Genomic DNA, 27,924 nt, shown 5'->3' with positions numbered 1-27,924 from the left:
TGACATGAAACGGAAAAAGATATCAAGTATACTTCTATCAAAATTTTTGTCACAAATTTCTTTTTGTTTTAAAGTGTCTCGTGAGTATTTTCCAAAGAATTAGCGTTTTTAGTTGTAATTTTCTTTATTGTGAAATCTTCGGTGTGGTAGTCTTACAAAAAATAATCAATTTAATAATTGTGAAATTGAAATTTCCCGCGCTTCCAAATCATATCGATTCCGGTTCTGCCATTTCATTTTTGATCTCCGCGGCGCAACGGAGCACCATTCTCTTATAAGAGTGTGGTAATTCTGTCCGTTAACTGTGCTTCTTTAAAAATAGTATACACGTAAGTTATAAGGTTTTTATTAATAAAAATAGTATTTTTTACAATACAGTTAAGTAAGCTGCTAAAAAACTTGGAGGTAGAATAAGATTTTGTTTACTTAACTCACACATTTTAATTTCGTAATGAAGACCTTGTAAATGGTGGATTCCACCTTGAAACTTTCTTTGTAAAATATAGTTGATTTGTTTTTAAAGAATTTATTATGAATCAAACTAAATATGAGGTTTGTTAATTATTTTTTAATATCTATTAAAGTTGATACGTAGATGTGTGTCGATGACCTGCTTTCACGTTCTTTTGTGCCGTTATTCGCCACATACCTATCATGCTTTTAACAACTTCTCCCTTACACAAATCTGACTCATTCTTGGAAAATTACACGTAATGTGTGCTTTTATTAAGAGTTTATGAAATGTATTTATGTGCTTAATGATATTTAATTGAATTTAAGTTGTATATGTACCACGAGACTCAAATGCATGGAATGTTTTGTCTATAGGATTCTCATTTTAAGCATTTTTTGTTTTGAGTAAAGTTGAAATCTCAACAATAAAACTTTAATATTTCGGTATAAATAATTATTAATCATCCCTCTTAATGAAATTAAATATTTTTGCTCTATAAATTCTCTAAATGAAGTTACATTCAAAAATGCAGTTTTGCCTTTTTAATGGTACCAAATTGATCTTTTTATTGTACTGAATGAATTTAACAAAAGTTACTATTTAATGAATCCAATCCTAACATGAGATTGATCATTGTTTATCAAATAGCTTAAATACTTAAATCATTATCTAAACATGAAAAGCAATAAACTTGTGTATGTGTATTATCACAGTCAATTTCTCATAATAAAAAGAATTATTCTGACCTTAAACATAACGTTTTATATTGATTCTACCAACATTTGGGACAAACATTTATTCAAGTCCTTGAACAAAATTTTCCTCATAAAATAAGAGCCAAGGTAATTTTCTATTACATTTAATTTCTATATCGTATGATACATGTTTATTGGATTATCATCAAAAAATATATTATTTTTATAAGTGAGGGTCAAATCTTTGGATTTCATATTACTTATTTTCTTTTTCTACTTTTCTCCAAAAGTTTCTGCATGTTTCTTAGAGGAGGCATCCAAAATCATAGATATTCATACCACCACTTAATATAGAAATTACCAACATTACTGTCTTCCCAATGCAGATGAATCTAAATATTTTTAAAAGTATATCTTCTGTTAGTAGGTGTTATATTGATTGAAGTATTTTATGAGGTAGTGCTTGAGGAAAATTCACTTTTACTATAATTAGTTCAATGAGTAATAAGTTCAAAGTGAAATTTCCATTATTTAACTTTTTGATTGGTAATGGAAAAAATATTGGAAAGTGCATTCCACCACTGAATGGAATTTTTAATTTGAAAAACTATTTTAAAAGAATTTTGGAAAACAAAATTGAAATTCAAAAAATTATCCTACAACTTTATATAAAATATGTAGAGATGTGCAAGTTGAGGGAAATTCTCATCTGATATGCATATCTTTAAGTGGGTTTGTAAGTGTTTATAGGTATTTCCAATGACTTGGGGATGACTGAAATAGTGATAAAAATCAAAGCTATTGAAATGAGAAGTAATAAAGCTGAGAGAAGTTTAGTTGTTGGCCTATTGAAGCATTTTATTGTCACATTTATCCTAAAACAGGATTCTAGTAGAATAATTTATTATATGCACATAAAAGAATTAACAATACAAAGAGTACTTTAAAACAACTATAAGAAAATGATATTTTTGAGATTCAGAGATTGAAATACAATATTTTGTTGGTACTAAGGAGGGATATTTGTGTTGCTTCTGAAAAAATTGAAAGTTTATAATGAATGACAATTGTTCCTCACATAAAAAGAAACAATTTTTTGACTTCAAAATACATTAACTAAAGTGGATTACTTAGAAACTGATTTCTTTCAATTGACAATGTTGAACAATTATGTATGGCATATTTGATCTTATGCAAATTAGCTTTAATCACATTTTTATTTGGTGACCATTGAAAGTAGAAACCTATTCAATTTATTTTGGCAATTCTTGTTAACAATGCATTCTATAGTCCAGGAGACATGCTTATTTTTTTGTTTTGCATGCAAATCATTATAGATTGTGTACAAATCAAAATGAAAATGCAATTGCAGCCAACTCTTATATATGCCAAAGAAACCTGGATTATGAAAAGGAGATTGAACTTGGTATATAAAGATTCTACATACCTGGTATGGTGGAGAGATTATAAATTGTTTATGACAGACACACAAATTCTGAATAATATGATTTTTTAAGTGAACCAAATATTTAGATACATTGACAATTAAATCATGTAGACCCATCAGCTGGGTCATCTAGAATGAACGAAAATAAAGTATTGAATGAAAACATCCAAAAAGAAAAAGAAGGATCATGGGAAGAAGTGAAGAAAGAAATATAGATGATGTCACAATGAAATTGAAATGTTTCTCATTTCTCATCCAGGACTAAAATGACAACTGCCAGTGCGAGTGTTTCAGTAGAAACATTTTGAAAACTATTTCCTGCTTCGGTGTCTGGAGAAACTAAGTGTATTAACTAAATTGGTGCCTCCAACACCAAAACAATTGGCGATGAACCAAGAGTAGGTTTATGATAAGATCTTTGGAATTTTTTGGTTCTAGAAAGACAAGCTATAATTAAGGTATAAGGAAAGAATTATAATATTGATATGTATTTGTAGCTTTATTATTTTGTTCGAGTATCTTCATTTTACCAATACTCTCTGTTTACTCTTCTTTGTTCAATATTTAATTATAAATATTCGTGAAACTGATTCTTTGTACTTTCAACGCAAGTTTTTCCCTTTCCATATTTCCAGTATCCTGTCACAGTCGCTAAAAAAAATGTTATATTTCCAAGGTCTATCTGACAATTGATACTATTTAAAATTTATAACACTGGGATTAAAATGTTAGACCTTTTTGTGTCTTTTTATTATTGACTTTTCTATCAATGATTTTTTAACAATTACTCTCATCCAGAATGGGGAAGTCACCACATTTTGCTAACTCATTTCATTGTTTGAGTTTTTAATTAAAATTATTTAACGAAAACCAAACTTTAATTGAATAATAAAAATATGTATCAAAATAATAGGCAATCTCATACAAATTTGGTCAAGTGTATGTGTTATATGATATAAAATTAGAATTTAACGAAAAACCAAACTTGTTTTTATTTTTTTTTTCTGATTTCTTTATGATTAGATTATACTTTTGGTTTATTTTATATTGAAATTTTATCTATAATAGGATTCATTATAATTTTAAATGCAAAATATGTTCTTTGTGCCCATACTATAACCTTACATTCATAAAAATTTACTTAAGCTGTATTTTATGTTTTGCCATTAAGTAGAGGTACACATTTAATACCTGCCACAAGAAGGTTAAATAGCATTTTCAAAAGTCTCATAAGCCAGTCCTATTTTGTCCTTCTGTGGAAAAGGGTTTCAATTTAGTCTGTACTTAAGGTATGTTTCCATTGTTTTATAAGTATTTAGGAATTGTGAAAATTGATCATTACAAATAATCTTTTGATAATTTTGATTTGTAAATACTTAAGCAATTTAAGATTCAGTATTAAACATCTCACTTTTATTTATTTAGAATGAAATATTTTCTAGGTATATTTATTGTTTGGTTTAGTAGTTTAGTAGTAGGAAAGTTTTATTACACCTTTTCATATCCTTGAATATATTATTTACCTGGTGTATGTAAATTCAATAGATCCCAAAACCCAAAAATATTACTAAATAGAGATCAATTTACCTGATTCACTTACCTTTGAAGTTTATAATAGTCCATCATTTGGATAATATTATTTTGTCTCTTATCTGAGCTTCAGGTATATTTGCATTGGTTAACATTTGAAAATTTAGTAATACAGGATGTTTCCAAATTTATGCGACAAAATTCAGTAGGTGATAGCCCATTTCCAAGATATCACTCTTAAAAGATGGTGACTAAAATTGAGTTTTCATTTTTTTCTCTAAAATTTCAGTAAAGCTAGAAACTTGAACTTCTGTAATTTTCGTGCACTCGCACAGGACTAAACCACGGGTAATTTTTCAATATTCCGGAAGTGAAATAAGCAACTCTTACTTTATTTATTTATTTAGTTTTATGAAATTAAATGAAAACTTAAAAACCTTAATTCATAATTATAAATTGAGTGGATAATAATGAAGATGTAAAATACGTTATATGATAAGTTTTGATATGAATTAAGATGAGGGTTGCTGATTTCACGCCCGTATAAATGTAACAGGAATGATGCAAAAAATATTAGAAAGAAAAAATAAATAAACTCAATTGAGGTGTTGGCTGAGGAAATTTTGTTATAAGACCCATATTAATTTTATGCGAGCAATCACCTAAATTTTTTCGCATGAATTTAGAAACACCTTGTATGTACAATTTTTTAAAGTTTGCAATTGATATTTTATTTTAATCTAATAAAGGTTTGGAGGTTTCAAAAAGAAATTCATTGTAAATTTTATTTTTTTTTCTTGATAACAAACCACAAAAATATGTTTTCAAAAGTAGGGTTATGTGTACCAAACATGAAATAATGATTCTAACGATTGAACACATTCATATCAAGATAAAATAAGAAACTATATTATGTAGTATTTCCTCTATAAACGCATGGGATTTTCCTCTAATTTGTAAGAGTATTTGATAATTTTCTTAATTCACAAATTTGATATTAATCCAAAATATCTGAATTCTAATGAGTAAACATCATCTTGTGTTGTAGAAACGTGTCTATTTTTTTATGTTATGAAATAATTTTTTTTATATTACTAATTGGTGAAAGCTGATATTGGCTGTTTTGTCAGGATGTTGCAAAATTGCGGTTTTTAATAATCTATAATAATATACTGATAAATTTAATTCTTTCCAGAATTTTTTGTATGAGTCAGAAGGTAGAAAAACCAGTTCTATCCGGTCAACGCATCAAGACCAGAAAAAGAGGTAAGATAACAATTTCTATATTATTTTATTTGCTTAATTTATTTTATAATAGGTTTTTCACAACCTTATTTGTTTTTTATTTGTGTGCTTCTGATTGGTTTCAAAGTATAAACGAATCCTTAATTCCAACTTTGATTTGCTTCTCTACAAATAATTTTTTGAACCTGAATTTTCGATTATTTTTCAAAAAAAAAAATTCTAACAGAGTTGTATGATAATAGTCAATTCAATTTCGTTATTTTCGATCGCTGTTATAGCAGTTACAGCCAAAATAATAGTGTGTGACGTTGCGACTGACAACGTTGTTCAACAGTTGTTGTACCACAGTCAAGTGAAGACACCAAAGTTCGAGCAGCCGAGCTTACATTAGCCTACCACACGGTAAAACATCACCAAAGTTCCAGATCTAGTGATTGTACTAATAACCTTAATAGCGTCATGTTTGATGATTCATCTATTGCAAAAAAGTTTAGTTCGGTAAGAACTAAAGTAACAGCTTTAGTAAATGGAGTTATCGCTCCCCAGAGTTTAAAGGAAAGTCTTGATAGTATCAAATAGCTTTTTACGGAATTTCCACTGATGCCAGCAACCACAAAGCTGTACATAAAGGCCGTAAGCAGTACGAAATACCCTTTCCTTCAAGATAGAGATAGAGCCACTCCATCTATTGGCAGATTGTTAAGAAAACCCAACATTTTGTGTTTTCTTTATTTTTATTAAATAATCATGAATAAAAGGCGATTCTTGTTATTTTTCCTGGATATATAGGACCGAGGGGGGTTATATTTTCTGAAAATGATTTGGTCGCCCTAATTTAGACAAAAAATTGAAGGTCTACAACTTTGGTTTGAGATTTTTTTGATACAGCTTTCGTGGAAAGACCAAAAAACTTTCACCTTTCAACCCTAATAACTTTTGTAGCACACATAGGATCGAGGGTTTTTTTCAAAACTTCATTTCAATGATAAACCCCAGCTCTCCACCAATATTTGACTCTCTAGGAATTTTTGTTATTTTAAATGTCTATAAATGTCAACTAGCTCTCAAAAAGTTACTTTACAATCTCAAGCAATGTTCTCAAATAGTCTTCCTCTAAATTATACGATTCTGTAGTTAACAAAAAAATCGAATGCCATCAAAATATCTGTAATTTTATATAATGCTTTTTGTCAGTGTAGTTTACGATACTCTCTCAAAGGCAAGCGTTACTCATACTTTCTTAACGCCTGTAACAAAGAGAGTTATATTAAAAATAGATGCTCTTTTGTTTTCAAACATTCTATTTTGCTTGAAATACAGAACATCTGACATTGTTTTTAAACAAAAGCTTTCATTATTAAATTTTATTTATCGCGTTTTTAACATTTTTTCAAATTTTCTAGAAAACTGCAAAAGAATTCAGCTCTGTAATTTAATAAAAAAATTTCTTATAACAAAATTCCGGTTTATATTTGAATCAACCTCGTATAGTATTTGAAAATTAATTTACCTAATAATTTTTTATCGTAAATAAATACGTTAAGTTATATTACACTTCCAAAGAGTGTAATGAACTATATACAGATATTTGATTAAATTCATGATTTATTTTGAATTACTAAATAAATAGGTAAAACTTTTAATCTACTTTAAATACACTATTATTAAAATGCTTCGAATAAAAGTAAACAAAGCCACCATATATATGTTCTCAATTAAAAATTTAACAAAACTATTTTAAATTAAATGAATATAATATATACAAATTTAATAAAAGTTTATCCTCATAGAAATGTCTTTTTTTATCTAATAATTGGCATAAATCCAATTTCTACCTTAGTGTTGAAATTCCAAACACATTCATTGGGAGAAATTATGATGTATATGTCGATTATATTATTTAATAGTTGAGGTAATAATTGTCCCGTTGGTACAAAATTAAATTGTATCTTATGTTTTCGCTAAAATTTCCAGGGTAATCATTAAAGAAACACCCTCAAATATCTTGATATTCTTCGCTCTTACATTGGTCTGTTCCTCAGATTTTTTTCAGATCCACAATATTTGTTTGTACCTATTATTTCAAATTTATTATTTTCCAAAAAAAGTGTAATGGCTAAACTTACAAGTAGTTCTCATGTATATTGTATCTAACAGGAAATAGTTAACCTCGAGTTTCTACATTTTTACATGTAAATATGTTGAAATAAAATCCTATTAATAGTTTGAAATCCCATTAAAATCAACATAACTGCAGTTAAGTCCTCAATGAACATGTGTCCTCCCCAAAACAAAGAATTTGGATGAAATGAATCCTTTGGTTTTATATCTTCAAAGTTTAGGGAGTGCACTATATATTTTTTATTATAATAACATTTAGATCATCATCAATATGACAAATAAAATTTGCGCAGCGATGTAATGCTCTAAAAATTGTGCTTCTTTTTAGATGAAAAAGAGAGGTATGATCCAACTGGGTTTAGGGATGCAATAATCTCTGGACTCGATAAATGTTCTAACGACTTCGAAGCTATATCACGTTATTTGGACAGTGCTGGTAACAAATTAGATTATCGTCGCTATGGCGAATGTCTTTTCGATATACTCATCGCAGGTGGAATTTTGGGTAAGTTTAATTTTTCACTTTCTAAAAAAAAATAATTTCTCAAGCCTCAAATTAGTTTTGTAATGACAAAATCAATCACAATCTTCTCTTATTGACTATTTACAATATTTATTAAAATAAATACTTGTAAATATGGAGCTGAAATTAGCGACCATGAAATCTGTCGAATTTGAAATGAATCCAGTGCAGAAACTATTGAGGGTCATGATCAAAATTTGATACTATTTCTTTTCAATCTTTGTAATGCTTTAAACTTTATTCAATTAAAAATATAAAAAGCATGCTAGAAGCTCCTCGTCAGACACTTATTTATAAAAAAAAATCTTTCAGAATCAAACTGTACAGGGGTTATTTTAGAACTTGTATTCTGAGAAATTAATCTTTTTCCTTGATAATTAAATGTCCGAGGGAAGATTCAATAAGCTTCAAGCATGCCTAATATTTTTTTTATTCTATGAGGTGTTCCTGAATGTCCTAAGCAGGTAATAAGAATTTTGAAACATCCTCTGCACAGGCTGATTCTGAGGGATCTTTTTTTATATAAATAAATGTCTGAGGATTATTTGGGGAAAACGTCAATAAGCTTCAAATATGCTTTCTATTTTTTTTATTTCAAAAAGTGTCTCTAAGTGTTGAAGCTATCAGAGATTGAGTGAAAATCTGTAATTAAGTCTTATCAATAGATATTGTCTAATCAGTATCATTGTAATTCGAAAATCTGACTTAATACAAAGGTAATTGAAATTTTAACCCATTTCAGTAACAAATTTTGATCATTAACTTCTTTCAGCCATCGTTTTTCCGCATTGAAATGAATCATGTAATGTAGTTTTTTCATTGTGTAAATTATAAAAAAGATTATTTAATATATGTTTCAAATTCAGTTCCAGGGGGCACACTCTCACAGGAAGGTGATGGCCCATATAGAACGGAAGCGTGTATTTTCAATACACCAGATGAAATAAACATGGATATAATGAAAAACTGGGAACAGGTGTTTATCAAGCTTATGCGTCGCTATAAATATTTGGAAAAAATTTTCCAGGTTAGTGTTTACATGAGAATAGTCTGTCTAAAGTAGTAATTAAATATAATTATTCAGATTTTTCTTATTTTCTTGACAGCTAATTAATTTTACTATGAAGTTTATAAAAATTTATGTATACGATTTTTCTGAGTCTTGCTATGATTAATTTGAATAATTACATTTTTATATTGTTAAATATTGAAGAATTGATAATAGAAATTAACAGATAAATAGAGAAAACTATTCGTTTCCAGTAACTCTGACATCAGGAATCCTTCAACTTTTTTTTACTTGTATGTAGAATTAAATAGATGCCACAAGTCAATTAAATCAGTGTTAAAAGCTTCAAAAAGACATATAGTGATTTAATCAATTTTATTGTTTTTATTGAACCAAGTAAAAAGAAAAACATTCTAATAAATATATTTTCATTCCCCAGTACAACTAAATCATTGAAGAATTTCTGAAATATGTTAAGTTGCCATGAATTCTAAAAATGTATCATAACCAGTTTCGTTTTTAAATTTTCAGGATGAAATAAAGAAAATACTTATGTTTGTCAAGTATTTCCTACCGTCCGATCGCAAGAAATTATCCGTGATGGTGTATATTTGGATAGCGAATGGCAGCATACCCTTTACAGCAGTACTTGTACTGAATAATTCTCATTTGGTAAAAGACCACCTCGCGTTAGATTTTCTTATAGACGTTTTTAAAGCATGGCGTCAAGAGAAAGGGGTCAATTCACTACATTCTGCTATTAAAAAATCCAATATTGAATCTCATTTGACGAGTTTCATACCAGATACCAAACAATCGCAATTGTATTTTCGTAACGCCTTTCAGGTGAGTTTAATTTTTTTCTGCATTAATTTTTAGGGAAACAAATCAACATAATCACTTTCTGTAACATTTAGAGTGAAATATGAACATTGTTATGGAATTATGAGAATTATTTTTGGTTTGTTTTTAATTTATTGGTTCCTATACTTTTTGATATTAAAATGATTATTTTACTCGGTAATATTAACCAGCAATAGATTGAAGACTCCCCATTACATACCACCCATGTATTTTATGGGTTTTTCTTGGAAACTCTTAATTACTACTAAAACTAGTTTAAAGTTGGAATAAAATATTTACATCACATGGTTCTAGAGACTTCTCTAGTTGTTTTTTAACCATACAATGTTAACTTATGTCCTTAATTAATCAAGAGAAACTGTCACTTTCGTCATAATTTTTTGTAATGTGTGATTACTCCGTACTTCAATAATTAAAAAAATTTCGACAGAATGAACAATATATAGCTTGATAAGTCTTTTACAGAGGTTTGGTCAACTTAAACAATTACTTTTCATTAAATATGTTTTTTATTGTATGAAATGTTATGTTAATTTATTTTTATTTATACAGGATAATGGTCTAGAGGAAATACTCAAACTGTACAACGATCAGCACCAGCAATTAGCCAAGAAAGAGCTACAGGTGCTTTTGGCGGATAGCCTCGGTGAGAACAAACCTCTTCGTGATATAATTAATGAAATCAAAGAGATTGCTTTGAGAGATAATATTCAAGAACACGAAATTGCATGTATTATATGGACTACTGTCATGGACATTCCAGAATGGTCTAAAAAAGAAGTAAGTCGTGGTTCAGAATTAATAAACACCCCACAAAAATTATCGCATCACATATTATTTTTTTAATATTTTAAATGTGTTACCTGTTTTTCAAATTTTATTATTATTACGAATCAAAACACCAATAGATACGCCTTTTGCATTTATTTTTTATCAGTTTAATCTACAGAGAACAAAAAGTTTTATTTACCAAAACATAGGAAATATCAAAAAAATTGTACAAAACATGTATACATAAAAAATGAACGGTGCTTAAACTAAAACCAGCCAATGAATTTCTAATAGCGTGTGTTGCCGCCCCTCGCTAGGTACACGCCTATCTGATGAATACAGACAAAATCTTGATTCATACGTGAATAAAATATTGGACCAATCTTGAATATTCCAATTTGCGTGTTCTCGTGCAAATTTTAATCTTGCTACTCGATGTTCTCTACTACTGAAGTTACCCATCTGCGGCCTTGTCCGGGTCTTCTGGTTAGCTGCCCTGTTTATTGGTAGTGAATAACAACTCTGGATATGGTGCTTTGTTGAACTCCAATTACCCCGGCGACGTATCTTTGACTGCGGCCATCTTGTATGAGCGCGATAAATCTAGCGGCTTCTTCATTCATCATATGACTTGTTAAACGTTGAGGCACATCAATTATTAAAATAAATTTTAATTATCACTATACAATAACATAATTTGGTTAGAAAGTTCTCGATCTCAATGCATTCTCCAAGACAGAAATGATTTACTCGGCATTTTTGCTTCCAAAAAATTTGTAAGAAATTGTGATATTTTTTTACCCATGATAAGAAACCAGAAATATCTATTAAGTTGATATATATACAGTTTGTCCCAAAAATCTAAAACTAAGTATTAAAAATATCCTAAAATACCAGTGATGCGATAATTTTTGTGGTCTGTATATTTGTACAATATATGGTCACAATTTATCATTTCAATAAATCTAAAATGTGAATAACTATTGAAATGCATTGATTTTATGTGCAATCTTTCATCTAGCCATTAAGGAAGTATCATTGTGGTGTTTATCTATCATTAGTTTGACAAAGAAAAAAAGAAAATGTGAATACCAAAAAGAAAGTGGATGTGTAAGTGAATTTGCTATGTCCTGGTTTTTCAAAAAATGTAGAAGGTTTAAAGTACCACAAAGTAGGTTTATATATACATCTATACCTGTTGCAGATTTGACACATTGTTTGCTTTTGATAGTTCTTTCTCTTAAACCATATGAAGTGCATTCATTTTGTCAAAGCAGAGTTTGTCGGTCAACAGTTGATTCCTATTGGAGTTATCTGGTTTTTAGAAGAAAAAGAAGAATATTAGTATATTTCGATTCACAAAAACTGGCTTCAACGAATCAACTTCAAATTCGAATAAATTACTATAATTATCATATCCGGTAAATCAGTATTAAATTATCATTGAATTAGTTGCTGTTCCTTTATCTATACATCTTTGTAATATCTCTTCTATTCTGTAGTATTCAATTTCCAGCAATTATGGGAAATGAAATATTTATTATCAATTAACCCTAATTAAGCTGGAAAATATTAAAGCGCAACCGTACTGGCATTAGATAATTTTGATATTACTGATGTTATCGAGTGTTGTTACAATTCATTGTTTTTGATAATTTGCACATATTACTCTGATAAATTTTGTAGTAAAATTATATATTTTTTTTTACAGGAACTAGTAACGGAACAAGCCGTTAGACATTTAAAGTACTACACAAATTTGTTTGCTGCATTCACGGAATCCGCGCGTTCTGAAATTAATCTGGTATTAAAAGTTCAAGATTATTGTTATTCGAATATGATCTTCATGAAGGCCTTTCAAAAAATTATAATGTTGTTTTACAAAACCGACGTGATCTCAGAACAGACCATCTTAAAATGGTACAAACAAGATTACAATGTTAAAGGCAAGATGATGTTCTTAGAGCAGATGAAAGAATTTATAAATTGGTTACAGAACGCGGAAGAAGAGAGCGATTCTGAAGGTGAAAGCGAATAAGTGAGTATATTTATATTGAAAAAAAAAATATTTCATTATAAGAGACTTAATCTCGTATGTATCGCAAAATAAAGATGTTCAACTGCTGCTTTCTTTAGGTTTCATTCTTCGTCAAATATTAAGTAAAATATCATTTTTTTTTGTCTAAGCGGGTTCAAACAGTTGTTTTTTTTTTTGTTCAATTGTGATAAAATGCAACAATCAAACAAATTCTATGCTGTCTACTATCTCTCAATTTCAGCTTGCGGTTTTCTATTACAATTTTCAGGAATTTTTTCATATTATGGTCATCTCTTTCATTACCATTACTTATTTATTCAGTTCCAAAATACATGGCGAGATGGTTTCATAAAAGATTCATAATAAAATCATGAATTTGTTTTATGAGGGGTGAACCAATATTTAAGTGAAACACTGAAACGCGTTTTTACAATATGTATATTGACAGATATCTGCTGATTTTTAAATTGTGTCAATTTTCTTTATACTAATTGTTGGAATTTGTTTCAGGAAAATGGATTTTGTTGGTTTTGAATAAATATCAGTGCCACCTATCATCGTAAAAATATTTAAAGTAGCATTTTTTCCAATGTATTCAATTTATAATGTATAAAATTTTTTCTGGTGCCTTACTATGTTGGTGTGTGGCAGGCAATAGTTTGACTGGGGACACGTAACTTTGACCTCACTAAAATTTATTCGATAAATGTAAAAGTATTATAAGTGCAGGGGAAAAAATGATATTTATCTGAAAATGTCGCCAATAAAATCGTAACTCAATGTTATATATATATATTATATTAATGATTTACGAAAAACAATTTTTTTAATATACATGAAATTTTAATAAAACAAGTTTTATTTTAACACATTCAATATTTCATTAACCTTTTTTTTTATTCATGGACCAATAGTCTAGAGCACTAGAACTCCACGACAATCAATATCTTGAAAGTACAAAGGTACAAAGGTTGGGGGCCATGGGAACACTAGAGATTCTACGTTTACCATCTCTCCATATATTATTGATAAGCGTGGCGGAGGAATCACTAGGAATACACTGAAATCTCCCTAAAAAATGATCACATTTGGGATAACTTCAAAACTAAGTTTTAGAAGAAAAAGCGATCACAACACCTTACTAGAAAGGAACAGAATGGTATGGGGATGACTCCAAAACAGTATACAGAAATTTGTCAAGTTCTGTGTTCTTTAAAAAAAAGCCTGCAAACAAGAGATTATCATGTTCGATAGTATTATAGCTAGGTAAAAAAAAGAAAGTCATCCTAGTAGTAGAGGGAAATAGCATAATTTCTATGTAGTAAGTGGATAAACCTTTCACACAATAAAATATTGTTTACATAAAACAAACTGATATCTAGAAAATAAGTTTTAAGTCAGTGTAAAGTAAAATTACAATAAGAATTAAAAAACCAATTTTTTTCCAAAAAACGGTTTGTTCTACAAAAACAAACTGATAAAAAAGTTCCTTGTTTTTAGGATAGGAAAGATTGAAATTCAACATGCAAAAGTCAGACTCAAAAATCGTGTTGACCGAATGTAACTAATCTAAACCATCAACTTTCATTACAACTTTGAAAATTCAAAAGTAGGTGAAATAGTTAAAAACTTAATTTTCTTGAAACAATTTTTGTCATCAACTCAATTACTTCATTATTTCTTTATTTTATCGAGTATAACACTGAAATCTGGGAGTTGGGAAAAAATACTAATAATTAATAACAATAATTTATTTCAATTAAGTTAGTGGATGTGTAACACATCAATAAAAAAAATAAGGACATTTAATATCGTACCACCTTCGTTAAATTTGTCATAAAAGCTATCGAACATCTCTTTTCAAGTAAATTAAACAAAATTTATATCTTTGCAACAACTACATTAGTGGTAATTGTAACCTGTTATAATCGACATGCATTTCAAACATATACTTGACCCATTGTAACATTTTAATTTGACCGTTAGAGATATTGTGTATTAACAAAAATTTTTTTATTTGGAATTTAATTACAAAATCATTGGAAATTGAAATTATATATTCTATGCAGATAAAACGAATTTACAATGCAGCCAACACCAGTTTTTGGTGGGCAGTTATCACTAATAGAGTCGTTGTAAATATTTATTTACATAAAAATAAACAGTATCAAATTTTTTTTCTTCTTAAATATACATACAAGTGGAAACTGGATTTATATCACAACGAATATTCTTTCAAAAAGTTTATCACATACACTTTTTGGAAATTCTATGTTTTAGGGTACAACTCTCTGGTCTTGATCTTGGGACATGTGGTAGGGGATAAAATGTTGATAATAAATATACGAAAATGGTGGGGTGCTGGATACTAACGAGCAACCTCAGTAAAGAATGCAGTCAATCGATCGGAGTAACCACTAGACCGAGGGGAACAGTGAGCTGAAGATATAAAAGAATAGTATCGTACATTATGAAAATTTGAACTTAGGAGGCAAGAGCGCTTCATATAAATATTCATAGACATGCTCAGAATGACCCTAAAATGATATACTTCATACGAGAGTTGTACCCTAAAATATAATATTACCCACTTTTTTGCTATTAGCAAGGATAATAATAATTTAAAACTATAAAATCGAGTAAACTCTTGATTATCCGTTTTACGGATTATCTGCGTTTTGTTTTTCTTGTGGTAAATTTAAGAACAAAGTAGTTGTGTATTTGATGTATTTGTTTTGTGAAATATTGATGGAAGAACTAGGTATTAGATACAAGAAAATGTAATGGTTGCTGGGAAGGCACCCGACTGTGAATTATTAAAAACTTCTTCTATATAAACAAATCCTGAAACCGGTATGGACCTAAGGGATTCAACTATGGGGATGTGCCAGCGAAAGCAACACCCAAATAATCCAGAGATTTCAAAATAAAGTGTTAAGGAGCATCGTTGATGCGTCCTTTCGAAATAACGATCTTCATCGGGACCAGGTATCCACTAAATTTGCGCTCTTAAAACATGTGAACATCGAGGCCCACCAGCTTCTCGACAACACCCACCTAAAGAGAAGACTGAAGGGCGAAGCCTTTTGAGTTGGTTATCTAAGTGCTTAGTGTAAAATCAGAGCAAAGTGCAGAATTTTCAGGTTTCTTTAAAAAAAATATTGATATAACTTGAATTTTTCTTTACTTTTTGTTTTGATTTTTTGAGCTTATGAAAATTTAGCGGATTATCCGTGGTTGTCTTACTTCCGAATATCACGAATAATCAGGAGTTTGCTGTAGTTAAAATTGCTTTAAAAAATAAAAACAATATTTTTCAAAAATACAGTGTCCTCAAAATATTTAAATAGTATCAATAAAAATATTTTGTTCAACTTGGAACAAGTTGAAAATTGATTATATTATTTGTAAAGTACTAAAATCACCCTCTTGGATTGAATTTTTGACTCGAATTGTTAAATATATTTAAAAACATTACTGTGATGTACTTAAAATGTTTCAAAATAAAACTTTTATTCGAGAACATCGACTAAAGTTTACTTCAACTCAGAGGACGAGCTTCTCATCTATTTTTTTCCGTCTCTGTCTGTATCTATACTATAGCGTGCCGTTAGAGAAGGATAGCCTAAACCTCTGAATCTCTATCTGGCGGACTTGTAGCCTCTATCTGTAATATCTCTATGGTTTCGATATAGGACTTTAATTAATTACCATTAAATCATTATTTTTTAGAGATTTCTCATTTGATTGAAATTAAGTAATTAGGGGAAATTAAAAAAAAATGTTTAAATATTGATTGTAAGACTCCATCTACAAATAAACAGAATGCGCTGAGCGTTTTAATGAAATTTAATAATGCAGTAAATCAAAAAGAAAAATTTCAACATATAATGAATAATTAACAATATCAGGCATGAATAACGAATAACAGAAAATGATGATTTGTTATAATCGTTCAAAATTTATATACTTCGAAGACATTCTGTATAAAATAACTTAGTTATTTATTAATAATATAATTGCTGATCGATATCTGTTAACATAGCAATTTTATAAACAAAAAAGTGCCACCAAATACACCCCTAAGTATAATACACCTAATCTTCATCTAATTGTATGCACCGAGTTTGCTTAAATAAAAATATTTATATACTTATCAAGGATTTAGGACCATTTGAATTTTTTTTATGAAACTTGGATAATATAAGATTGCATATGATAAAATAACTTAGGATTGTGGCGGCCGGAACACTGTGCCATGGAAAGATAATTTTATAGATTCATGTAGGCAATAAAGCACCGAACCTCTCAATTTTGAACAAATCGGATTGAAATGGAATTTTTAGCATTCGCTTTATAAAATTATTGGTATCGAGACCATATTATATAAGAATGTTAAGAAAACTTATTTAATAATATCTGCAATTGATAAAAATCAGGTTACTGATGATCACCATCCTCGAAGCTCCTACTGAAATTCATTCTCATTTAAAAAGATGCGATCACCCTCGAATACCTGAGCGTCGATGTCATATTTAGAAGCGTTCCTGTAACTGGAAACCATTGAAATGGGTACGTGGGTGATGTCAATGTGCACCCAATCCCACAGATCAGTTTTTGATGCCAAAATTGAGAAAGAAGAAGCCACTTGATGCGATTTTTCGTTTATTCCCATGAATTTGTTAAGAAACTTCCGAGTACGATGTCCATGTTTTAGTATATCAGGCCCTGCCGAGTTTTCTCAGTTGCTAGAATCGGGAAAAGACGACATAAGAACGCTTCTAATACGATTTTCAGTTCGTTTGGACGAATTTGCAGGAAAACTTCCAAGGAGGTCATCCATGTTTCAATGTACCGGGTCTCACGATGTTGTTGCCGTTGCCAGAATCGAAAAGGAGAAAAGTTTCGTGGGTATCGTTCAGCATATTTTCAAAAAAAACCTGGTGGATAGTTTAGTTCAATTTTAGATGACGTCCATCTGTAATTCTAAGTTCCAAGTTGGCGATGGACACATTTTGATCATATTCGGGATCAGAGAAAGCTTCTGAGAATCTGATTCCACTGTAAGTTATATTAACTAATAATTTTGCTTAGGAAATATGATGAGATTCATTTTTTCCCAAACATTATCCATTATGAATAATTTTAAAATACCAAAAATATTGTTTCAATCCCAATTGTTTATACATCTCCTATATTTAGAATCAATTTGTGCTCTATTTCCTCAACTTCTAGTAATTTGCAGCTATTTTTTTTAACTTTAGATTCCTAAATAACTTAGTCAAACAAAATAACAATTAAAAAATATAACTTTAAAAACAATGTTGATATAAATGTACTTCAGCTTCTTACATCATGAAGTTCCATATTTTCCATTTTCGAAAACACCTTTTCTGAAAAAAGGTGAAAAATTGATCAAGGCAGCTTTGGTAATAGGTCCACCGTATGCCAATGGACAAGATGGATGATTTTTACAAGTCTCCACTAATCTTCTCAAATATAATTCCAACTGCCTTTTTCTAGATTGAGCTACGGTTTCAGTATTAGAAAAAATTGTTTTTGATGGAAACGGTATTGCTGAAACCTAAATAAAAATTATATAAATTAAAAATTTTTATAAAAATTCAAATATTTTATCGTTCTTTATCTTACCTTATCTTTATACCTTGCTTTCATCGCTAGATGTAAGTCCCTAAATCGACTGTATCTTCTTAAAATTGTCCACCTTTCATCTACAGTATTTATTCTAACTTCATATTCATAATGTGTTCTACTACCTGCTCCTCTTAAGCAAAAGCTTGTTATAGAGACAATTGCATCGTTGTCAGTATCTAAAAGTGCGTGTCTTTTAACTTTTTTTCTCTCTCTTAGATATACAGGGTAATTCTATATTTAATTTTTGTTTTAAATAACTTAGCAAATTGGTATTGTACTGAAAGTAGCTAATATTTTTTCTCAATTTTTTGATGACTGGTTATACAATGAAATTTTTTTTTAAAATCTAAGTTTCAGAAAAATACAATTTCAAAATACTCTTCAAAAGTTAATTAAGATGTATTGAAATTATTTTATAGAAAATATTAGTCTGAAAATTGTGAATAAAATTTAAAAAAACACTTACCAACATTAATGGAAGGCATGGATCTGTATAAATTTTGATTCAATGGTGATAAACAGTTATGTCCCTGAAAACCATTTTAGAATTACTTTTAATTAGTTTTACGTAATACTAATTGGCACAAATAAGTATAACCAGAAGACGTGCACATTTTGTAAAGGAAAAAAAAATTATTATAAACCAAAAGTAGAGGGGCTTCAGTTTGAAAAACGTTAAAGTCTAAAAATTTTTAAATTAACTCTAGATTCATAAACGTATGTCAGATAACGCGTGTTTCAGAAATAACGTCAGACTCAGTTATGCGTTGGTATAGGATTGTCTTCTTCCACATATTTCTCAAATCATCAGGTATGTTATGCAGACCTGTCCAAGCCTAACGAAATAAGTACATGGTTGACACAAAGGATATCACTTTGTCAGGGTTTCCATTGGCACATTTCTTCATTACTGAACACACCAAAAGTATCTGTGGTAGTAACATAAATGTTACCATGGACAATTAGTTTACTTCGTTACCTCTAGCGGAGATTGTTGTGTTGTGTCCACTTTTTCTATCAGACTATGTATAAAGATCTCATCTTGTATTTTATTCTTGCTAACTAGATATAGATTAATTACCTGTATTGTTGGAGAATAAAGAGCAGAAGTAGACCCTGTATGTGTAGGTCTTATCGGACTAGGACTATCAATATCTTGCAAAGGATGTTCCGAAGTTGGTGATAAAGTCGATGTACAACCATATTTTAGTGACATGTACTGTCGTTGAAGATCTTGCAATACCTAAATAGATACAATAATAAAATATATAACAATTTTATGCTTATTGCGATATCTTGTATTCGTTTCCGATATGTATTGAAAATTTTTAATTTGTTTAAATAAAATATGCTTATGGAAATTGTTTTTATATAACAGCAGAAATTATACCAGATGTAAAGATTTAAGATTAGAAAAATGGGTAAAAAGTGTTACAAATACCTTTTTCTTATTTTATTTTTTTTAACTATTAATGAGCATTTTACCAACAAAAACAAAGAAGATAAATTAACATATACACACAGTCAAAGCAACATCTATTACAATCAATAGAGCTAACTTGCATATTGGGGACTATTTTCAAAGCTTTGATCGATAACAATTGCAGTGTATATATACAGAGTTCAATAAAAAATGACATACTTACTGCAATTTGATTATCTAAGTGTACTTTCAAGCAATTCCCGTCCAAATTTTTCACGATAAGAAGCTTTTGTTGGGCTATTCTTTGAGAAAGTCTTCTTAAGTACATTTCAGTTTCTCTCCTTTTATTTTTCTTATTCGTTGGTGAACGGTTTTCTGTTGAACTAGTAGATTGTGAATCGCTAACCACCACCTTTTCACAAACAGACAGACAACACATGAAGCAAACATATTATTGAACAATACAACTATGAAGTCATTCCATTTAGTAATTAATAATAAAAAAATTACAACAATTATTAATGGTTTCAACTTTTATTACTGTACGAAAGACAATAATGGGAAACTAGAAAAGGTAGTGTGAGATATATCAAACTATGAGCATTGTTATGAGATAAATTGTTTATATTTTTTACTGGTAAATATCAATCCCGAGGAAATTGAGTAAAAATATCAACTATAAGGAAATAATAGAAGTTGAAAGTCTCTAAGAACAGGGATCAAAAGTGTACTTTTAATCACTTCAGTGAATAGTAGTACACACCTAGAGAATAAAGTGGTACTTTAAGCCCAAAAAAAGAGTTTATGACATGGGATGACTATAATTTGCAGAGGTGTTTGAAAAAACACTTTAGTCGTGACGTTTATACACTATTTTGTAGAGACTAAAAATATATACCCCGGAAGTGTTGTAATTTGTCCAGGAAGGATTAAATAACCTTAATCCTGAGATGTATACACTATTTTATGTATTATAGAAAAAAAATCGTTAAAGATACTCGAATAGACTGGTAATTGATTGATTTATAACCAATACTGACTCTATTCCTTAGTAGGTGCTGAATGTGTTTAGGTGTTTCATACCATAAAGTGACTAAAACACTATTTATTCGATATTTTTGTAGGTTAAATTGTTGATTCAAGTTTAATAAACAGTAATTTTTTTTTTGAATGTATACCTTATCTTCAGTGCTGGAAAAATCACTGTCATCTTGGGGACGAGAAGATGATCTTAATTCTACTCCACTATCACTCATCAAAGGATCTAGTTTAGTATCTACAAAACGAGGAGAGCAAGTATTTGGAGCTGTATGGTAAGTATCACTGCTTAATGTATCTGGAACATTATCAGGACTACTGGTGTAATTTACTTCACAGGAATCAGGACTTTCGACAGAATTTACTCTTTTTAAATTGAGAGTGAATCTGAAAATCCCAAACAATTCATATTTATACCTGCAAAGGTATTGATTAATACAAGGTGTCTCAAAAGAAAGTTTTCATGTGTTTAGACTAAATCTGAGAATGCATCGAACCAGATTAATTTAAAGGGTTACAGCAGTCAAATGTTGAAAATATTTCGCCCTACTTTAGGGATGTTCTGCAAACACGGAACAAGGGCGTCGCAATGGTGCTTCAAATAAGCTAACTCCATTTACCAAAAGAAAACTTTCTAGTTTAAAACTTCAATCTTTCTTTGAATTGGGTGATCAAATCTGAAGTAAAATATATTGGGGCTTCTTTGAAATAAATATGTAAATACTGCAGTAATTAATCATGGTAGACATCACATCGACAAACTTTCTTTTGAGAAGTACTAAATACATGTTTACCCTTGTTTCTTTTCCTCGATTCTTTTTAATTCTTCTTCCGTCCGCTTACACAATTTCAATTTTAAATTTTCTAAATCTTCATTTTGATTTTCGCTTTTAACTAAGGATTTTTGTTGATCTACTAAATCTACTATTTTTTTATCCAACAATTCTACATTCCTCTGATGTTCACATAAAGTTTCAACTCTCTTATTAAGTTCAGCTTGTAGCTCGGCTAGCTCTTTACGCTGAAAAAAATGTATTTTCTCGATTTTAGGTCTAATTTATTTTTCATACAAACGACTTTTGGTTACTTAAAATTTAACTTACATGCTTATCAACTATATCTTTTATGACTGAAGAGCCTGATATACCATTAAATATTTCAATAAGCTGATCGTTTTCTTCTGGTAAAAGAGGTGTTTGTTTAGATTTTGCAACTAATTCCTAAAAAAAATTAGATTTAACAAAAAAATTTCCAATGGTAACAAAAACAACACGAGAAGGTTTAGATTTTATTTTTTAGCGCCTTGTAAAATTAATAATAGTAATCACAATGAATTTGCAATCAATTAAAATCTGAAAAAAGAGTCAAAAAAATAAAATACCTGAAAAATATTCTTAGTTTTGGAACTTGGAAACAATATTTCGTTAACGTTAGATGAAACAATTTCACAAACGTTTGTCAGCTTTAGTAAAATGTCATGTTTTACATCCTGCAGGTTTGCACATTCATTTTCTATCTAAATAAAAAATAATAAATGAAAATAATAAAATAAAATAAATAAAATACCAGTAATAATAAACTTAAATTACTGTATATCACTTAAAATCTAAAAATAGACTCTTACTAATAATGATGCACCTAATACAGGCAAAGATGTACCATTAAATGGTTATCATTATTATTATTTAACATTAAAAAAATAATGTATAAGGAAACTGGTCGATCAAGTATTGAAATTAACAACAATTTCAATACCTTTAATTTTGTTTTATTAGCAATCAAAACTTTAAAATAGTTAATTGGCTTGTGAGCTCTTATTAGCATGATGAGGTCATCTCCAGTGAGATAAACCTTCAGGTAAATTGGTCAGTTTCTTTTGAGTAGGAGATTAATGTGCAGTTCTAGTTTATCGCAGTGTTTCATACTTTGATCTGTGATTACTTCTTACCAGACTTTTCTATTCATGAAGAATTTGGTTTTAAACATACCAGAATTATAATCAGAATTTTGGATTGGCTTCTTTGGATAATACTCGGAGTTGATTTGCTATAATATTTCCATAGCTGGATATAATACATCAAAATTGATTTTCCAAGACCAGTTTTTATTTTCTTCCTAGTCAAGTCAATTTGTTTTTGCTTCTTAATGATATGTTTCTGTATGTTATTTTATTGTCTTCGGAAGACAATGATTATTGTGCTAATAAGACGGTATCAGTCAACTGTGAATAATACATAGAGTACTTACCTCAGAGAGTATCGCCTTTCTGTCTCTTTCCAATTTCTGTCTTTCGAATAATAACTCTTTTTCCTTTTGTTCCAACTCCAATTCTTTCTCCTTTTGTTGAGCTGCCAGATTCCGCCAATCATCTTGCAATTGACGGCTCTAAAAGAAATATGAATATTACCTAATATAATAAGTGAACAGGATTTGCATTTACCTGTTCCTCAAATTCTTTTTTAACAGTTAGCTTTTCAGCTTCCAATTTGGCTTGAGCCTGTTCCAAATTCTTCTTCCTTTTTTCAAAAATTTCCTGCTTCTTCTCGAAAGCCACTTGTTCTTTTTCAAACTGTTCTTTTTCTTTTTCGAAATTTAGTCTTTTATTTTCTATTTCAGCTTTAACTTCTTCATCCGCATTCCTAAAAATATAATCGTCCCTTGGAAAGAAATTGGTTTTGATGTATTCTTAGTAAAATATTAGCTGATACTGGTTTTAAAAGCCATGGGTATAAAAAAATAAGGATGTTTTCTACATATGAATAACAAGACAAGACTCTAGTCCATTAATTTGTTTTTATTTTCATGTGTAATGTCAATTATCCTAAATTGCGTAAGTTTATTCAAAATACTTACATTAACTGTAGGTTTTCCATTGATATAGCTAAATCAGGTGTTGACCAACTTAAAAGACTAAGTCTAGATAAATTATAAGTTTTTTCGCCCTTTCTTAATTCTGCAGCCTCTGCAGGATCGTTAAATCTAAAATGAAAATACTGAATTACTTTTTTCTAAAAGTAATAAAAAATCTAAATTGTGGGAATCCATAACATACGATTTTAGAAAAATTAAATAATTTGACAATATTCTTAGTTACTAGAACAATTTGTATTTTCTGATAAAACATATAAGTAAAATAGGGGGAAGTACCTGGACCTGCAATAGATATTAATAATAATTATTTGAATGAAAATTAATAAAAAACTAAATTATTAGGTGAAAAATTAGAAAAAGTGTTCATCCCAAAATGTACAACCAAAGGAGATAGAAATCTAGAAACACTATAAGTAGCCCAAAACGAAATAATTGTAATAAAAAAAGAATGTGAGAGATAACTAAACTTCGGCTATCAAGATGTACAATTATAATAACTTCATCACAGAGTCATCACTGCTTTAAATAATACAATACAAAATTACAAAACCTCAGTTAAGATAATAATTCAATCCTAAGTTACCTAAAAACATGTGCTTTGCCTAGAAATATAATGCAGCCTTGGGAAAGCCTTGCTGGTGATTCCAATAGCGTATTATTCAACATAACTTGCGCTCCTACTTGAGGAGTTAGAGTTGCGATTCCATTTTCAAAAGTTATGGTACAATGTTGAGGTTCCATTCCAGCTCCTTTTAATTCTATATCTTGTTTAACGTCTGATTCTTCAGTTCCTATTGTAGTTTTACCTTCCTGCAAATTAACACACCAAATAATTTAGCTTTTAGGTGTACATGATATTTTAATAAAATATATTTTAGTTTTTTATTATGATTTGTCTTAATTTTAGGTCCCATTTCAGTTTAAAATAACAGGTAAAAATCTGACAATTCGAGCTACTCAAAATATTTTGATAAAGACCAAAGTATATCAAATCATCAAATTTTTACCTGTTATTTTAAACTGAAAAGAGACCTAAAATTAAGACAAATCATCACGAAACATAAAAAAAGTCTATAAAGTAAAAAGTTGAAGAAAATTATATTTTAATATATTCAAACATTTGACTAATAAATATTTTGTAAATTAAACAAGTTCTTTATCGCATTAAGAACATTTTTAATATTTAAATTCATTAAAATATCCTTTTTTTATTATACATTGATCTGTCTTACTTTGAGGTGATACAATGTAACACCAGTCGTTAAAGGATCATCGTCAATTGCAACTAAATGTGGTCTATCAGAATCTAAAACTACTCCCGGACCAGCTTTTCTTAAACCTAATGCCCTTTGTTCTCGAAGAATGGCTTGTGCTTCTCTCCATTTTCCAGTCCATTCTTCGGTTAATTCCTAAAATAATCCACAGTTAATTTGAGAGACAATAGAACAGAAAAACTAAAATGAATAAAACAAAACTGATAAGAAAAAAATTTTAAAATAAAAAGTTGATGAGTAAACAAATAAAAATCCAATTTAAATATTTTATTACAATAAGTACCAAAAGTGGAGCAGAGAAAAGTAGACTACTTATTACTAAAATCATGTATGGGGTATCATATACACTGTGACCCAGATTTATCTAAAGGTCCAACAATCACATAAGACAACTTAGAGGTCTCAGTAGCAACAAGGACAGAATACATCTTATATATATATATATATATATATATATATATATATATATATATAAATAAACTAAAAGAAATTTTATCTAAATCTTGTTTATGCATTAACTCACCTTTTCTCGAGCTTCCTTTTCATGAAGCTGCGCCAACATATCACTTCGTTGTTCACAGAACATCAAAGCCCTCAGTTTACTAATTTCATCTCTCAATTCTCTTATAAGTTTAACATTGGGATCCTCGTTAACAGTAGGTTTGTTAATTATGTTCTTTGCCCTATTAGCATATCTGAGCGTACTTAATGTCTCACCATAATTACAATCTTCAAATTTAGAAGTTAAAAAGATCTTTATATATTATTTGCTGTTATATATAACTTACCTGCTGGACTGATAGCAGCTATCATAATAGTCTTAGAATTTCCTCCAAGACTATCTTTCAATAGCCACGTGAGGACGGAATCTCTGTAAGGTATGAATGTAGCTTTTTTGTGGCCATTTTGTTCAGCTGACAACTCAGCTAAAGCAGAAATAACAGAACCTAAAGTAACAAGTGATTTATTTATATGAGCACCTTCTTTTAGTCGTTGTCCTGTAGCTCCAGTTGCATCTGCTCTCTCACTACCTGCTAAATCAACAAGATGAATCTGAAAGGGAATATATAATAGACAGTAATTATTTCTAATAGTATCGCTAGTAATTGAAAAGTCCCCACTTTATTTAACTCAGATTAAGATAGATTTTTAACTACAGAACTTACTTTTGATACTGTTTCACTTGGAACTCCATCACAGTATCCTGCTTGGACAAAAGTAATGGTGAAAATAGCATGACTTCTACTACTAACGTCATTCATGTTTGTAGCTGCAGTGGTTCTGTGAGAATTTCCCCTATTTCCAAATATAATTGAATAAATAGAGGAACAATGTACATGATAAGGGGTGTTTTATCAAATCAATAAAATAATGCAGGATATTGTCAAAAACATTTTTTGAAAAACGTGCTGAATAAGAAATATTTTCTGATAAGCATTTATAATTTTGAAATACTTGGAAACTCTTATATTAAACTTAAAATGTTTTCCATAATCTGGACATTTTAACATCTTTCTTAGGATACTTAGAATAAAAAAACCTGCAAATTAATTACAGCAATCAATATATTTTACAGTTACCTTTCCATACATTCCTGAATGTGTCCAAAATTAGTAACGAGGCACGTGGTTAGTCCTTGAACATAAGGACCCTTTTTAGGATGTTCTCTAACTTTTAGTGAGTTGTTATCTCTGTCTCGAAGTAAATCAGCAACTCTTTCTTGATAAATTTCAAGATAACTGACTTGCACTCTATGAGTTGTTCCTCGTTTAGAATTTTCTGACATCTTTTCAAAAAGAGCTTTACAAATTCTGGGAATAAGTCCTTGATTATCCTAAATAAAAATAATAAGAGCTTGTTACTGAAATAGAAAATAATAGAAGTAAAAAAGGTATATATTGAAGCAAACTCACTGGTGATCCCATCATGGTAAAAGTTTTTCCACTGCCTGTTTGTCCATAAGCAAAAACACATGCATTATAGCCCTCAAATGCACAATCTATAACTTCTTTTCCCAAATCATTGTAAACCAATTCCTGAGAAGCATAATTACCTGACGAACTGTCATGAGACCAATATGAGTAGTCAAATGTAAATTCTTTATACCTAATGCTTTCATCTCTTGTATTAGCCTGTAAAAAATATATTTTGTATTACATCTATTGCTTACTACACATTAATTTTTTTTAAAATATATCTGCAGCTGAAATAAAATAAGTAAAAGTCGATTATAAATATACCTAGTGTAAGACAAATTAAATTGACTTACTTTGCTATTTAAAATTCCAGTAGTTTTTCCCTGCATTTGTATAATTAGTTGAGCATCCATATCAAGCTCCCTACAATAGATTAGTAGCAATTGAGTGCAAGTATCAAATATAAATATTTAACACTAACTAAAGCTTCTAGGGTTTAACAGATCATTACAGATAATGATAAATTTAATGGTTTGGTCTATAAATATATAACTCACATATTTAAATATTTTGAACAGGATAGAAGATTTAACATGTGCATATGTGATAAATTGATAAGAAATTGATTTTTAAACTGTTTTATTTCATTCTATTTAAAATTGTTTAACTATTGTAGCGTGTAACAGACATACTTTTCAGAAGTTCATTAGTCTTTTTGTGCATTCATCCATAGAAAATTTACCTTTGATTGAAAGGACGTACTCGAACTGCTACTTTTACAGATGCCATATTGTTGAAATTATTTGACCCTAATTAATTAAATTATATAAAGATAAGCACTAGAAGTAAATCATCTTTGTTTTGATAAAATTCGTTTATTTTGATTTTTGCCTTCACATATCTCACTCTGATTGTCAAATCATAAATGAAAATATACACATGATACTGTGTTCGTTTAGAATTCGGTGCAATGTGTACTTAATGACGTAGCTCAATTTAACAGAGTTCGTTAAATAATTTTTATTTAATAAAAAGTAAAAAATTATTATT

At 29.3% G+C, this 27,924-nt stretch overlaps 2 protein-coding genes across 3 annotated transcripts; one reads left to right on the top strand and one right to left on the bottom strand.

Annotated features, from left to right (window-relative positions):
- Position 1: 1 nt before the first annotated feature.
- On the top strand, positions 2–13,568 carry LOC130444506 (protein krasavietz). The gene is made up of 8 exons (XM_056779652.1): positions 2–329; positions 5,322–5,392; positions 7,821–7,997; positions 8,882–9,042; positions 9,556–9,870; positions 10,441–10,668; positions 12,371–12,697; positions 13,208–13,568. Exons 2-7 carry the CDS (start codon positions 5,332–5,334, stop codon positions 12,695–12,697), a joined length of 1,269 nt encoding a protein of 422 aa, XP_056635630.1. The 5' UTR covers positions 2–329; positions 5,322–5,331; the 3' UTR covers positions 13,208–13,568.
- An 865-nt stretch (positions 13,569–14,433) lies between these two features.
- Positions 14,434–27,854, bottom strand: LOC130444141 (kinesin-like protein Klp98A). Of its 2 annotated transcripts, none has more exons than XM_056779179.1 (21): positions 27,617–27,854; positions 27,228–27,297; positions 26,872–27,090; positions 26,539–26,792; positions 26,125–26,254; positions 25,747–26,011; positions 25,482–25,687; positions 24,917–25,093; positions 24,268–24,494; positions 23,667–23,792; positions 23,254–23,452; positions 23,061–23,198; positions 22,195–22,329; positions 21,917–22,033; positions 21,608–21,834; positions 20,954–21,200; positions 19,999–20,187; positions 19,434–19,595; positions 18,819–18,882; positions 18,350–18,528; positions 14,434–18,281 (listed from the first exon to the last, which is right to left on the bottom strand). In XM_056779179.1, exons 1-21 carry the CDS (start codon positions 27,661–27,663, stop codon positions 18,051–18,053), a joined length of 3,609 nt encoding a protein of 1,202 aa, XP_056635157.1. In that variant the 5' UTR covers positions 27,664–27,854; the 3' UTR covers positions 14,434–18,050. The 2 variants fall into 2 exon arrangements, with proteins under 2 accessions (XP_056635157.1, XP_056635158.1); XM_056779180.1 differs by having other exon boundaries at positions 14,434–18,226.
- Between the last annotated feature and the right edge of the window lie 70 nt (positions 27,855–27,924).

Source organism: Diorhabda sublineata, chromosome 5 (assembly GCF_026230105.1).
Source record: "Diorhabda sublineata isolate icDioSubl1.1 chromosome 5, icDioSubl1.1, whole genome shotgun sequence".
Taxonomy (NCBI): domain Eukaryota; kingdom Metazoa; phylum Arthropoda; class Insecta; order Coleoptera; family Chrysomelidae; genus Diorhabda; species Diorhabda sublineata.
Note: the sequence above shows the minus strand (reverse complement) of the source record. Positions and strands in the feature narration are given on the sequence as shown.

Excerpts from the sequence above, each read along its gene's own strand:
- LOC130444506 (XM_056779652.1), top strand. The coding sequence starts at position 5,332 with ATGAGTCAGAAGGTAGAAAAACCAGTTCTATCCGGTCAACGCATCAAG. Across the intron at positions 9,043-9,555 it reads ATTTGGAAAAAATTTTCCAG|GATGAAATAAAGAAAATACT; the intron begins GTTAGTGTTTAC and ends TTAAATTTTCAG. Across the intron at positions 10,669-12,370 it reads CAGAATGGTCTAAAAAAGAA|GAACTAGTAACGGAACAAGC; the intron begins GTAAGTCGTGGT and ends TTTTTTTTACAG.
- LOC130444141 (XM_056779179.1), bottom strand. The coding sequence starts at position 27,663 with ATGGCATCTGTAAAAGTAGCAGTTCGAGTACGTCCTTTCAATCAAAG. Across the intron at positions 25,688-25,746 it reads AGCTGCTATCAGTCCAGCAG|ATTGTAATTATGGTGAGACA; the intron begins GTAAGTTATATA and ends CTAAATTTGAAG. Across the intron at positions 23,199-23,253 it reads AAAAAGAATTTGAGGAACAG|AGCCGTCAATTGCAAGATGA; the intron begins GTAAATGCAAAT and ends TATTTCTTTTAG.